The sequence below is a fragment of the Indicator indicator genome, chromosome 15, assembly GCF_027791375.1.
Source record: "Indicator indicator isolate 239-I01 chromosome 15, UM_Iind_1.1, whole genome shotgun sequence".
Lineage (NCBI taxonomy): Eukaryota > Metazoa > Chordata > Aves > Piciformes > Indicatoridae > Indicator > Indicator indicator.
The window spans coordinates 14119022-14133890 of record NC_072024.1 but is presented as its reverse complement, the minus strand read 5'-3'; the positions used below and the strand labels follow the sequence as shown (position 1 = coordinate 14133890).

Genomic DNA, 14869 nt, shown 5'->3' with positions numbered 1-14869 from the left:
CGGCGCGGAGCCCGCGCAGAGCCAAGGAGCGGAGGAGCAGCGCGGAGCGGGCGGGCCGAGGCAGCGGGGGTGGCGGCAGCAGCAACAGCACCAGGCGCAGCAGCGCAGACACTGCTGATCTCCGCGCTCCCTCCCCGCAGGCGAGAGGGCGCGACCGGGCGGGCCGCGGGCGGAGCGGATCAACGAGGAGGCGGGGAGAAGGAGGCGGAGCGGGGCCTCGCCATGAGCACGCAGGCGCGCGGCCAGGGCGGGCGCAGAGCGGCAGATGCTGACGGCGAGATGCCGGCCACCGAGAAGGACCTGGCGGAGGACGCGCCTTGGAAGCGGATCCAGCAGAACACCTTCACCCGCTGGTGCAACGAGCACCTGCGCTGCGTCAACAAGCGCATCGGCAACCTGCAGCACGACTTGAGCGATGGGTTGCGCCTCATCGCCCTCCTGGAGGTGCTCAGCCAGAAGCGCATGTACCGCAAGTACCACCAGCGGCCCACCTTCCGCCAGATGCAGCTGGAGAACGTCTCGGTGGCCCTTGAGTTCCTGGAGCGGGAGAGCATCAAGCTGGTCTCCATCGGTGAGTGCATCTGCACAGAGGGTGCTTGCTTTTTTTTTTTTTTTTCTCGGTTTATTGTATTTTGTTGGGAATTTCTTTTTTTATTTCTTCGCCAGACGCAGAGCGTGGCCGAGCTGGGGGCGCTTGGCAGCCGCGGGGTGCTGCCGGCCGGGCCCCCCAGAATTGCGAGCTGAGGGATGCCTGGTCTAAAGAGTAAGCTTGGAAGCGTAGCTTAGCATTAGTCTAAGGCTGTGTGTGCCGTGAGGCTGTCAGGGCTGGGGTGCTCGCCTGTTCTGAGCTTCTCTTGCTGCTCTAAGGCAGGCGAGGCTTTGGTTTCAGGTCTTTTCCTGAAGAAGCCCCGCGCCGAAGTACGTTCTGCCCCCGTGCAGCCCATTTCCCCAAGCGCTGGCTCCTCCGACAGACACAACAGAAGATGCAGCTGGGACGGTGCTAGCTGGAGATGACTGGGCTGTGGCACGGTGCTGGAGCCAGGCTGTTGTGGATGAGCTGCGGGCAGATATGTGGTACTGTGGGTGGTAGAGGAGCGCGGGGAGACTTCTCCTGTTCGCCAGAGCCTAGTGGATGATGCTAGTGTTCAGGTTAGTTGGAACACTTCCCTAGGTATAGTTGTGGGTTTTAAGAAGGATTGCACTTCTTCATCTTTTTGCTGTGGTAGGTCGTGGGTGGAAAAGGTATGAGGACCTCTATTAACCCCAGGAGATAGGTGGCTTGAGATAATGCTCGTTTTGGCTGGCACAAGGATTGACTGTTCATTGCTGCACTGGAGGGTGCAATTGCTAGATAACTAGTGGGCTGCTCATGAGATGAAAGCTGTTGGCAAGCCTTTCGAATTGCAGATGATCCCTCGGGAATGCATGTGGTGACTGTTTTGGGAATAGTTTTGGGAATAGCTCAGGTGTGGCTGCAACCAAGTCTGTAAAGCAGTAATTGGAATGCCTGAGAGATCTGTGGGAAGGAATGTGAATGCGTTTTCTAGCTCTTTGCCAGATAACTCTAATTACTGCTTCTTGATGATTCTGGTCTCGATAAAGTTGCACGGCTGAATTTGGGTGAGTGTGGCTCTGCTTAGTTGCTTAAAACTCCAGGCTGTGGTGAAAACTGTTTCCCTTTGGAGGCTTTATCTACAGTAGTGAAAAAATACAAACTTTTCCACTTTGGAAGAGGCCTGGCCCCTTCTCGAAACCTGTGGCTGGGTGGAGGAGATGGGGGTATGCTGTTGTTCCTCAATACCAACATGTAAAAGCAGCTTTGGACAAAAGGGGACTGTCGGGTCTCCAATGGCTGTTTTTTTTTTTTTTTTTTTTTTCTCTTGAGGAAAGCAACTATCGAACTTGCAGCTGGGAGTGAAGCTGGTGCTAATTATTTACCAGAGATGCATTCTCTTCACACACAGTGGGGTTCAAGTTGCAGCTGATGACTCCAGCGCTGAGCTTGCTTTTGCTAAGATCTCAGCTCACCTTTCCTTTTCAGCCACTGGAATAGCTCCTTTCCAGTCACAACACTAACACCAGGCCAGTGCTCCCCTCCTGTTGTGCTGTTTCCCCTAAAAAAGTGTTGTCTTTCTATTTGTCTGTGGGACTTCTCTGGAGTTGTGGGTTTGGGAGATCAAGGTTGTTTGGTTAGGCTTGGCTTCCAGTGACTTCCTGTCTAGAAATGCTATTACAGCAGCATAGCTCCTTTACAGGATTAGGCTGTGGGGTGACCATAATTGTTTAAGATTTGACAAACTGTTTTGCAATTTACCTGTGTTGGGTGTTAAACCCAAAACCTCCAAGCAAACAAAACCAAAGAAACCCCAAACTCCAGAACTTTGAAAAACTTGAAGCTCTGGGAGAACTGAGTGACTATGGCGCTAGTGCCTTTGTAGCGCAAGAACCCTAATGTCCTGGATAAACCAAGCCACTCCTGAAAAAACATCCTGAACTCACTTTCCAAAAAGTGTTCCAAGTAAGCTTTGCAGTGCTCTGCTTGAAGGGGCTAAAGCCCACAACCTCTTTCTTGCAAGTGCCCATAGGCTGAGGCTGTTATCCATCTGAGATGGGATGTCCCTGGAGATTCTGAAGAACTCAGGGCTTTGTTTTTGTACCTAGTTTTCAGTCTTGTCTTTTGTGTTATTGAACAAACATTAAGGCTACTATGGGGTCTGGGGTTATGAACCACTAAAGGCTTTAAGGTAGAGAACTTTTATGTCCAGGTTTGTCTTCAGGGCCTGGGGTGTTTGGGGTCAGCTCTGAACTAGATCAGCTGGAAGATCTGACAGCTGTGGCTGCTGTATTTCTGGCATTAATAATGCCATCAGACCTCTGCTAAGTGGATGCAGTGCCTGTTCCAGTTATTATTTAACTTCCAGGAATGTTTTGGAAGCCATGTATTATGGCTCAGCTACTGCTGCTTTACTACAATAACACTTTTCAACTTTCAGTAGCGAGCTTTTGGCATTCAGGTTTTCTCCATTTAAAATAAGCTTGACTATACAGAGAGAAATCAGTTAAATTTATCTTGCTTGATCACAGCCCTTTCTGGCTGGACAACTTCTGCTGTTGCCCCTTGTTTTCTCTGCTCAGAGTTAGCTAGTTTCAAGATGCTTTTCTTCTATTCATGAAGCTCCTTCAGTGCAGATGTGATGACATGTGTGGTCTGCTGTAGAAACAGCCATCAAGTACATAGATGCTTTCTGCCATCCAGCAATGATGGCATTGAAAGTTCTGTGAAAGCTGCTGTGAGGAAAGGTGGCTTGAACATGGAGTCCTCAGCTCAGCATGAGGTAGCTGCAGTGCTACTCACGTGTTAACAAGTGTTAAGTCTGGCTTTTTTATTGACTGCTAGACTGAAGATAATTTCAGATTCCTGGGTGCTGAGTGGCTGTGGCGTGACAGGCACTAGAGAGTAGGATGCCAGGAATGCAGAACACAAGGGCTTTGCTCTTGGCTGAAGGAGCTGATTGACTCTGCAGATTACTTTGTACAGGAGCCACATCATGCCTTGGTAAAAGCAAGTGGCAGAGAAGAGAGGTTGAAGCTAATTTGGCACTGAGCTTGCCCCTACAAACTGTGATACCAGGCAACAGGAGCCAACTGATTAGGCTGAGAAACAGGAGTTCAGTGTTTGAAGCTTGGCAGGTGGTTTTGGGCTGTGACCTGCCAAGCTTGGACCCAAGCTTGCAGCTGACAAATCCTAGGTGTGTGCTCTGGTCCTGTTTGGTGCCTGTTGGTGGTGTCCTTGTAGCCACTGCTCACTTAGCAGCCCTGCCTCGCTGGCAGAGGCAGGATGGCTACTCAGTGGCTGGGTTGTTTGGTGTGACTGCAATCTTAGACTGCAGCAGTCAGATTGATCGAACTGAAAAACGTGTGGTTTCTCTTTGCCCGGTTGTGGTTTCACCAGATAAGGGAGCTGATCTGGCTTGCTTCCCAACTGCAGGGTGTCACTGGGATCTGGTGCTTGTCTCAGCTGCAGTGCTGTGGCTGGTTTTCAGGCTTGTCTTTGTGGTGGTCCTGAGTCCCACTGCAGTGCCTGGAGGAGGTTGAGTTATGCCAGGAGGGAGATGGATAAGAAGATGAGTTTATAAACATGGTCTGTTAGTATTTGCCTCATGGAGACCTTGGTGGTCTTGGGATGTCTCAACTGCAGGAGTACTTCTGGAAGGGTTATTTTTCTCTGACCAAGCCTAACCTGTATATCAAGTGGGTTTTGATGAATACTTGATATGTACACTGTACTCTAGTGCATGCTCTAAAGATGAGAATATCTTGACCTGTAAGTCATTTGAGTACTTTTGAAATCTCTCGCACTGAGGAATGATGAAGTGAATCTTAAATATTGAGAGGAGAATTTGTCTTTTCAAAACTTGGTGAATGTCCTGTAATGCCTAGAGCTAGGTGCTTGAAAACTGAAAAAATGGAAATGTTTGCAGCCTGTATACACTTAGGGTCTCTGTCTGTCTCACTCCAGGTGCTATTAACACATCATAAGGAGGTAGTCAAAATACACTTGCGTTTTGTCTGCCACTTGCCTGTGACTTCCCTGGAGGCTGTTTTCTGGAAAGTATCCAGTGTGTCTTGGAAGCAGGTTTCTGCTTCTTGGAAATGTGACACTTAATCTTTTCCCTCGAAAATTATTTTTGATAGACTGGCAGTGGGCCTCACTGCTGGAGACTGGAGGTGACTTTGGTTTCTGAGGGTGGCTGGTCTCCTCAGTACCTTCTATTTCAGTAGTTGGACTGCTGGTTGAAAGAAAAAGTAGCTTTGCATAAGCTATTTGCTCCAAGTTACAGGAAACTTGAAGGTAGGTTACACAGACTGTTCTTGCATTCTTTTACATATGAACGGAAACTTGTAAAGTGATCAAACTTCAGCAGAATTACTTGAGCCCCGTTAGACTAATGTGCTAAACAGCTTTTTTACTTAAGGCACCAAATGCCATGCCAGCTATTCAAGGAGGGCTGAAGTCTTAACTGCTCCATATTCTAATGCCATGTCCTGTATTGACTTACATGGAGCTGTTTAAATCTAAATGGGTCAGGATAACTCTTTCCCTAGCCTACAACTGTAATCTAAGAACATGCTTAGCCTTGTGTGTGGCCGTGCTGCCGTGTTGCCAGTATTGTTCACTGTCTGCTCCAAATGATGGGAAGTAAAACCATGATCTCTAAATCTCCCAAGCTGCAGAGTAATCCTGCTTTCTCTCTGCCTCTCAGAAGCAGACTTTGATGTGCAGTTTGGGATCTGAACAGGAGCCCACCAGGTTTAAGCCAACAATGCAAGCTAAGCAAGCACACCAGAGTGAAATAGCATGTTGCAGGTGATGCTGATGCATACAGACCTCTGCTGTACTGGGGCACTCACCAGGTCTCTGCCACCAGCATCAGGTGGGCCTCCCTGTGGACCTGTCTTCCTTTAATGCCTGGCATGGTGCACAGCTCATGAGTATGGTACCTGACCTGTTATTACAATGTGATGTGAGAAGCTCAGCAGCCTATGGTCTGGCTCTGTTACTGCTTGGTACTGATATGTCTGTAGAGCCTGTCCCAGTGGTGTTGCTTACAAAGCATCAAGCCTGATATTGATTCTTGATAAGGTGTGCAGGCTTTCTGTAGGTCCCTCTGAAAACTTCTTGCTTTTTGTGTGTGCGCTTCAACAGTACTGTGAGTCCTGTTCCAGAGCATCCCCTTATGGGAAGGAGGTCATCTTGATGCAAGTGCACCGAGGTAGGGATGAACATGCATGATAGGTGGAAGTGGGTAAGGATGTGTTGCTGCCATCTCCTTTGATCTTGGCAAGAAAAACAGAATCAGATGTTCCAAGTGTGTCTGTTCTGGAGGAAGGAAATGCTGTGTAGCTGACTGTTAACTGTTGAGGAAAGAATCCAAAGCGAATTATCTGTAGAAGAGACTAAGGGAAGGCACTGCCCCTTCTTGTAAGGAGATCTGAGCAATCTTTGGCTCAGCATTCATGGTATGGCACCTCTCACAAGATTTAGTTTGTGCAGGCTAAATTCATGCTACTGTTGGGGGAACAGATGTGTACCTTCACTTTTTTCTTTGGAGAAATAAGTGTAGCAGTCTTCATGGAAGTCCTGTCTGAAACCTGTGCTAGCTGTTTCTCTATTGCTTTTTAATTGCATTACTGGTGTGTGGCAGAGGTAGATACCCACCCTTCTTGTAACTGCTGCCTGGGTGGGGTGAGTGGAGCTACCCTTGTTCTTCCTGGGAACTTGACCTTGGGTTTAGAGTTGAGTCAACCCAGATCTGAGGTTATCTCTTCAATGGACTAAGCAGCTCTGCTTATTGACTTAGATTAATGCAATGAAACTCAAGTCTAGGTCTTGCTTCTGGGGACTTGATGCAGATTTTTAAATTATTTTTTTCCCCCCCACAAGGCAAAAATTACTGGAGCTTGCCTGTTTGTGTTTCTCCTGAGCAAAGACCAGTGCCCTGTAATCTAATAAGGAAGATGCTTTATTTTTTTTTCCAGGTTATCATTAGATGAATCCTAGTTTCTTTCAGGTCATCATTAGGAGATGAATCCTAGTTTCTGTACTTGAAAACCTTGGTGTAATCAAATTGTGTGTCCTATCCAGATGGTTCTCTGCTCTCTGATGTGGTCTCTAACCTGTGTGTCTCTTTCAGCTTTCTGTTCCTCCTGCAACTAACCTTGAGTTTGGGGGGTATCTCTATAATGTCTGCTGCATCATAGTGAGGTTTGGGTTTGCTGTGGTAGGCTTTGAGCTCAGCTAAAGGATTGCAATTCCTTGCATATATGTTCTTCCGCTGTAAGCAGTTGAAGTCTAACAAGTTGAAGTGAGGTGTGTGCCATGTCTAGTTCCTACTGTGCTGGTGCATGGCAACTGTAATGCTCACAGCCATGTCAAGAATAAACTGGATTTTTCTTGGGTTAGTGAAAACAAACTAGGCCACTTCAAACAGCCAAAGGAAGCTTTGCTCAAGTTCCTAGAGAAGCAAGGGTTGCCTTACCTGTCCTCCCTTGTGCTGAGTAACGAAGCAGACAGTGCCCTGGAGCTATCTGGGGGTGGGTAGAGGATGGAACAGCTGATCCCTGTCTCCCCTGGTGTGATTGGTTGAAGTTTTTTGGACCTCCAGCAGATACTGCCCTTGGAAGGAAGCAAGCATGGCTCTCAAAATGTCTGAGAAGATTGCACATGCACAGCTGTATGTCTGCTTGCTGATGGAATGTTTCCTCTGAGTCAAATAGGTGCTGGTCCTTGCAAGTTGCAGAAGTAGACTGCTAATCTGATGGGAAGGAACTGTTAAATACTGGAGGCAATCTCTAAATTTAAAGCATAAATTCAGTGGATACTTCAGAGTTTTCACTAGGTCACTGAAATATAGGGAGTTCTACTGATCAGGCTTGTAAGTTGGTAGTGGCAGTGCTTTGAGTGTCCGGGATGGGTTTTTTTCTTGCAAAGGCACAAGCTGTTTTCACCTAATGCAAGCTGCTGCTGTTAACTCTCCTGCCAGTCTTACCCAGTAAGAGCACAAAACTGGCTGTGGACTGCAATGACATCATGGGTTGTGGATCCTTCTCCCTTGCTTCGGGGCATGCTGTAAATCATGACGTGTTTATTTGTCAGAGCAGTGAATTGCTCCAGCATGAACTGGTGAGGCTGTGTGGTAGCACAGCACCCAAACCCTGGGTCCTCTGAAGGTGAGGTGGCCACAGATTGCCATTCTGATATCCAGCCAGCCTGCGGGCAGTGAGGGGAAACACTGGGCAAAGGCTGTCACAGCAGCATGTCCCAGCATTGCCCAGGTGCACACTGGCAGGTGGTGCATTGCTGCAGATGTGCTTGCATGGCATGGGTGCTGCACTGAGGCTGTCTTGCCATGCTGTCAGGGAGGCTCTTGGCATCTTCTACAAGCTTGAGTGGGATGCAAGCACCCTGGCCACAGGCACTCTTGCACTGCTGTAACTGAAAACAATGGAACCATCACAGCTGGTGTGTTACCACCAGCTTTGTGTGCTGAAATCTGAGGTCACTTCAAACTGCCTGCGAGGTGAGTTCTGGGTAGAGCTATTAGATGCTGCTCTGAAACACCAACTCCTGCGCCTTGCGTAGGTGCTGCAAACACGTCTGGACCTGGGGGCTGCTCCAGCCTGGCCTGGGGGTGGATGCTGGCTGCTGGCTCTCCTCCTTGGCTCTCAGCCCATGGCTGTTTGAGGCTACCCTGGGTGGTTGTGGCTGCCTACTGGTTTTGATTAGACTGTGGCTGCTCTTGTGAGAAGACAATGCATGTGTCTGTATTTCTGAGCCTATATTAAAGGGCACTCTCATGGTTGGTGGTCCTAAAATGAGCCGTAGGTGGCAACTGGTGAGGCATGCTGTGTAAACAAGCTCTGAAAGGTATCCTCTGGAGCCCTGCAGCAGAAGGCTCGGTGTATGGAGCTGCTCTGAGCAAACACCCATCATATGTGCATCTGAAGGTTATTCAAACACAAAAGAGGAAATACTATTCCCCTTGGCTAGATACTAATGTGCTCTATCTCTGCTTCCTTTAATTGGTATAATTAACTGGTTTACATTCCCTTTTTTTAACAATCTTGCAGCAGTGGGTGCAGTATGGTTTTGGTGGACTTCCCACAAGCAAATACTGACAAGCCAGCTAGTTTGGAGCTAGTTTAGATTCCAAGGCTAAAATGTCTTGAAGGAGACTTTCACCTTTGTGCAAGTCCTCCCTTTATGAGGCAAATGGTAGTAGCAGATCCTTCTTGCCGTGGACCGCAGAAGCTAAATGCCCAAGCTGGTGGTATGTGCAAGGTTCTGCATTTGTCTCTGATGCATTTTCCTGGCTGGGCACTGGCAGTATAATAATTATACTTTATATCTGTCATGGTCTAAGACAAATCTTGCATTAACTTGACTATTTCTGAGACTCACTACAGAATGGGGAACTCTGGCTTGCTAAAAGTTGGTGTCAAACTGCCATCTTGATGGTGTAAGAAGTGTTACTTCACCTTTATGGCTAATTAGTGAATTCCTGGAAGGTTTCCTTTTCTCAGCAAAGTAGCACTGCTTGTTGGTCTCCTAAATAATCCAAAGCCCAGGCACCTTTGAGCCTGCTCCAACACCTGGATGCTCCTGTGGAGCTACTGTTTTCTAGAGTCATTGCTAGTCACTGTGGCTCTCTGAGCAGTTGTGACTTTAATCTTATTATAACACAAATTATTTTACGATGTATTATTTTATCTCAAAACCCTCCCAGTTTGTGCATATTTTGAATAACTATATAAACGCTAATAATTTATATTAAAACCTTATATTATTATCCACTCTATCACTAATAATACAATCTTTACCATAACAGCACTAAAACTCCTAACTCTCAATTAAATAATCTTCAATAAAAAAATTTCCACAACTTAATATTACCCCATTCACTTCTTCTACTCCCCTTTATTATTCATTCTCCATATTATTACAATCCCCATTATCAAACATCTTATCTACCTTAATTCATTATACTCAACTTTCCCTACATTATAAAACCCCCCATTTTCTTCCATACTATTATCCCACCCCCCCACACAAAAACCCCCAAACCCACCCCCCCCCAAAACACCAACAAAAACCCCCCCCCCACCCCCCCCCCCCCCCACACCCCCCCCCACCCCCCCCCCCCCCCCCCCCCACCCCCCCCCCCCCCCCACCCCCCCCCCCCCCAAACCCCACCCCCCCCAAAAAAACAACCCCCCCCCCCCCCCCCCCCCCCAAAAAAAAAAACCAACCCAAACCCACCACCCCCCCCCATCACACATACCCCCCCCCCCCATTTTTTCCCCACCCCCCCTTCCCCCCCCCCCCCCCCCCCCCCCCCTAACCCCCATTTGTGGTAATGTAGTCTGTAAATAGTGGTGGCTGAAGTGAGCTGACCCTCCTAAAGGAGGATGCATGATGTGTGCTGGACCATTAAAGTGCTGCATCAAATATGGATGGCCAAAAGCTGGAGGGTAACTCTTAACACAAGTCCAGTGCAGCTATGTCAGAGAAGACCCTGGCTGCCCAAAATTGGCTGCATGTTGATAAACCTGCTCTTGTACTAATAGTACTTCCCTGACCTGTCCTGAGAAGTAAGCAAGAGCCAAGATTGCCAGCTCAATCAAGTTGCCAAAGAGCATGTGAGCATGTGGCTTGAGTAGCCACAAAATCAGGCTACTGAGTAGTGCTTGCAGATCACTGTGGCCCTGGGCTGCAACATGCCCTGGGGCTCTCCAGAGCTGTGCAGAAGCAGGTGCAGCTTGCAGGTACTCAGTTACTGTTTGCATCCAGAAAGTTAGAAAAGTCTGAGATAGTCTTCCAGTGGTCCAGATTCTCCCCCCAAAACATGAGTACAGAAACACCAACTGCGCTCACCCTGCTGCCACTGTAAAGTGGGGTTAGCTCAGCCTTGCCCTTGATGCTGTCCCACTAGACAATTAGTGGCTGCTGAGCATTACTGAGCATGCTAATGACTTGCAGACATTTGCAGTTATAGAGATAGGGGCATGTGGGAATCCTGGACAAGGATATTGCAAACATCTTGTCCCAGAGAATTAACCATATGGCTGCTGGGATCCTCACTTGAGTGTATCCTAGTATACTGCTTTCTGGGAGGAAACACTTTGGAGCTGGACTGCAAGGGTCAGCTCACAGGTGGTTTGCTCTGCTATGAAGGCACAAGGAGCAGAAGACTCCTGTGAGGAGCTGCTAGTTCAAGCCCTGGAAACAGCAGAGATTTCTGTGATTTCCCAGGTGGAAAGCTTTGCTGAAGAACCCTGACTCAACCAGGAAAGCCCCCTGAATTTAGTGACATAAAAAAACCTACTCTGATAAATCTATTTCAAATTTTGCTGTGGTTCTGTAGCCTAGCTCTGAGTTCAGTGTTTAAAACTCAGTAAATACTGCTTCCAATATAGTAAATAACTGAAGAAAATTACCTATCTTTAAAAAACACTAATTGCAAGGCAGAAGATTGAGCTCTTTCTCATGGAGTGCTGCAACTATCGGTTGAAAACACTGCCTAAGGCAGAAGCAGCTTAAATATTTTGATTAACCAGCTTTATTACTTAAGCATAGACTTTACCAAACTGTAGAGTATTTCATACACTACCTGCAAGAAAAGTAGCTCAGGCTTCTGAAGCAGTACCTGGACAGTAAGAACGTTCAACCTCAAAAGCTGAAAGGAGCAGCCTGTTCTTCATCTAGGAGTAGGACTAGCACCTGAGGAGCTCTTATTCTGTCTGGGTGGAGGTAATAGCATGTCACTGAATGTTTTTCGTGGTGAAATAGAGAAATTGCACCAGATAAGGTGTCTTAATGCTGTACCTAACCTGGTAAGTACCCAGAAGGGGTATGGGAGATCAGGCAGAGCAATGGAGCTTGCAGTGTTACTGCAACTGTTCCAGCTGTAACAAAATTGCCCCTACAGCAAATGCTTTCTTTGTTGTTTTGCTAAAAATACAAAATGTAATAGGCTTGCAAAATGTGAACAATGTGAGACCACAGATTAAAAATGAGATCTTGCAGCTGGTGAGGATTTGGGTAATTGCTTGTACCCTGCTCAGTCATCGTGTGTGTGGTGGAAGGTTTTCCCTGAAGACTAACGTGGTGGGTTGAAATCTCCTCCCCAGATTAACACCACCAGACTAGCTCAGCTTGGAAGCAAATGAGGCTGTGAGCTTGTGAAGTTTGGAAGGACTTGTGTGAGCCTACAGTTGGAAGATTTGAAGTCCATCCTCTGCAGAGGAAAGGTGCTATCTCTCTGAGTGCTGGCTAGCTTGAAAGTGCTGTTGGCCTGTTATGGCCAAGCAGCTCCTGACAAAGTTGGATTAGGTTGATGATGTCAAATGACAAGAGTTGTTACTGCCTCTTGCTAATAGCAGCCTGTGGAGGGAAGAGCAGGATGATGGCCCCTGTGCAGCTTCAGGGGCTGGGGCTAGACAGTTTCCAAGAGCTGGTGTGAGCTGGAGGGAGGGTCCCTTAGGCTACACAGAGGGATGCAAAGCTCACATTTGAAGCAAAGCTTTAGTGTGCAGTGGGCAGATCTGGGTGGGAGGAGTGGGTAGTGGTCTGCACAAGTGTCACACAGCTGTGGCTAATATGTGCTCAAGCTGTACCAGTAATCCCATATGGTCCTCTTTAAGGTGCTTGGAGACCACCCGTGCAGACACTGCCTCTGCAGATTCACCACCACCACTTTCCTGCTCATGAAAGCTCCTCTCAAAAGAGTTCTGTCTGATAGTGGCTGCCACTGTTGGATGAATTACCTGGGCCTCAGGCCAAGTGTCTATTCCTTATATTGGCTACTTGTAACTGAAACTGTGTAAACACAGTGCTGTCCTGTGTGGGATGTTAAACACACAGGGCTGAAATCTCGACTGTGCTGGGGTGAGCCTTCTGCTCTCTGCAGATGGAAGCATCTTTACTGCTGGGTTGCACAAGCATACAAAAGTAGGTTTAAATGATTTCTCTGCTTTTTCTAGAAAGAGCACAACACTGAAGGTTTTTATTTAAAGGTTGATATTGCAGGAAGGAAGTGGCCTCCCTCCTTCTTGGGTAGGAATGGAGATGATTTCCAGTGGAGAGGGAGGGTAGGTATTCCTGTGTGAATACTCATGAAGAATATACATCTAGCTGACTTAGGCACAAAAGCATAAGACATCTTCATAGTGGTCATGGAAAAGCAACAGTGCTTGCCAGAACTGCAGGGATGTGAGTGGATGCACGTGTTTGTAGTGACTGTAGAGCTGCCCTGAGCTTCTCCACCTGATCCATGGCTGCAGAAAGCAGTCTTGCTTGTGCAGATGTGCCATCACCTCCTGATGGGCAATTGCATGGCAATGGCCAGAGCTCAGAGGCAGGACTACAGCTGATTTGAGGCAGTTTTCACATCATGGCAGCACTGAATTGCAGTGATGTGGCAAGATGTGTTCTGGTGGCAGTGTGTGTGGGTTTAGGACTGCTTTTGGTGCAGTATGTTTAAGAGCATGTACTTATGTCTGAATGTCAAAATGAATTGCTGAAATGGCTTAGATGTTGGAGGGAGATTGCTCACCTTTCCTATTGCTTCTCTGGAAAATGGTAGGACAGATAGCTGACCTGGTGATAAATTCTGTCGTAACTTTGTCATTAAGGCACAGCATCTATAACAGGGTACCTGTGCTTAAATGTTTCAGAACAAACATGCATGAAGCCGTGCTGTCAGGGGCTCAGAATCACAGGCTGTCAAAACTGAGACAAACCACAAATCTTTTTCATCACTGAAGTAACTAGCAGGATATTTTCTGATGTGTTGCCAGTGCTGGACCACAAAGTATGCCCCAGTTCTGAGCTGTTTGGTGCTACAATGTGGAGTGGAGATGGGTTGAGCTGTACAGGCCTGCATGAATGGGGATTTCCTTCAAACAGCCCAGTGCACAGTGAATCACCAGTCAGTGCAGTTATTCTAGTTTCAAATGGAAAAATTGAATCTTCTTGTATGTTGTGGCCAAGGATTTCCCCAAAGAGTAATCACTTCTGATAATTTCCAATGTGTTGGTTTTGGCTTCAGAAGCTACATCCATTGCAGCTTTTGTGCCTGGCGTCTGCTGCACAGAAGACGTTAGACAGCCCTATCTGAATGGGCTCATTTATCTCGGCAGGATTTTACATGCTGTTTCTTAAAACTATCTTGACCTACCCCCCAATGTGAGTAAACACACTCTTTAACACAGAGGTCACTCTGGTGTCTGGAAGCCTCTGGATTACTTGTTGCTCTTTGGCTTTGCCGAGACTGTTTTTTTGCAGCCATACCTCTTGCACCTTTTCCATCTCTAGTCCATGATGGTGCTGAAGGATGGATCTTCTTGTTGGTCCCCTGCACTAAAGCTTGGAAATCTTCTTTCAGTAATGTAAGCTACAACACAAGCTAATGCTTTGTCACCCAATGTCTCTCCCAGCCCTGGGAGATCTGTGTAAGAACTAGCCAGATTTTTAACCTGGATGCAGCCTGAAGTGACCTGGTGAGATTTAGGATTGCTTTAATCCTATGGAGATGGTTACAGCACTCTCATGCTTTGTAGACAATTTTTTTTTTTTCTGGTTACACTTGCAGAAATATGACTCTAGCATTTTTATTAGTTCAGCTTTGTTGATCAAGGCTTGGCTTGCTTGTTGTGTCAGCATGTGTTGTGAGGAGTTGCTTTTTTGTTTGCCTGCATGCATGAGGTAACCTTCAGTTTATCAATTCCTAGACAAATATTTCTTGCTAAGGTTACACTTTCTCATTTTACTAAAATGTTAATGCCTTCAAGTGGAACTTTTTCTTTGAATTGAGTGGTGGTGGTGCTGCTGACTCGGGTGTAGCAGCCCTCTGTGGTAGGAAGGCAAAGCTTTGCAGTGCTGTGGCAATAAATGTGCTGACCCCCGCGGAGCAGAATTTCCCTTTTCCTTCCATCCCATACTTGGAGGAGAGAGGTGTGGTTTGTTTCACTTGGTTTCAAAAGCTAAGCCAAGGGTTTCCTAGCAAAGCATGGCAAAGACAGGAGGACTCCTTTCTTCCTGCCCCTCCCTGCACCATTTAACAGAAATCCGCTTTCCGGAATGTTCACTCCCCACCGCAGGGACTTTCCTTCAAGTCATTCCCGAATGATTAATCATCACTCGGGCAGCTTCCACCATGTCCCCATAGTTTCCTGGTGCTTCTCTGCTCTGGCCAAAGACCCCAGGCAGTGGTGAGGCACGAAGGGGTTGTAAGCCTGTTCCTGCCCTTGCCACCCAGGTCCTATTCCTTGCTCCCCCAAAATGCAGTGCATTGTGATTGAGGGTGCT

General features: G+C 47.4%; 1 protein-coding gene across 4 annotated transcripts in view; it reads left to right on the top strand.

Moving 5' to 3' along the window:
* Nucleotides 1-264: 264 nt before the first annotated feature.
* FLNB (filamin B) overlaps nt 265-14869 on the top strand; it is a 71360-nt gene continuing 56755 nt past the window's right edge. For all 4 annotated transcript variants that reach the window (XM_054387356.1, XM_054387357.1, XM_054387355.1 and 1 more), the window contains exon 1: nt 265-571. In XM_054387356.1, the coding sequence (XP_054243331.1) occupies nt 280-571 (292 nt within the window). In that variant the 5' untranslated portion in view covers nt 265-279. The remainder of the gene's footprint in view (nt 572-14869) is intronic.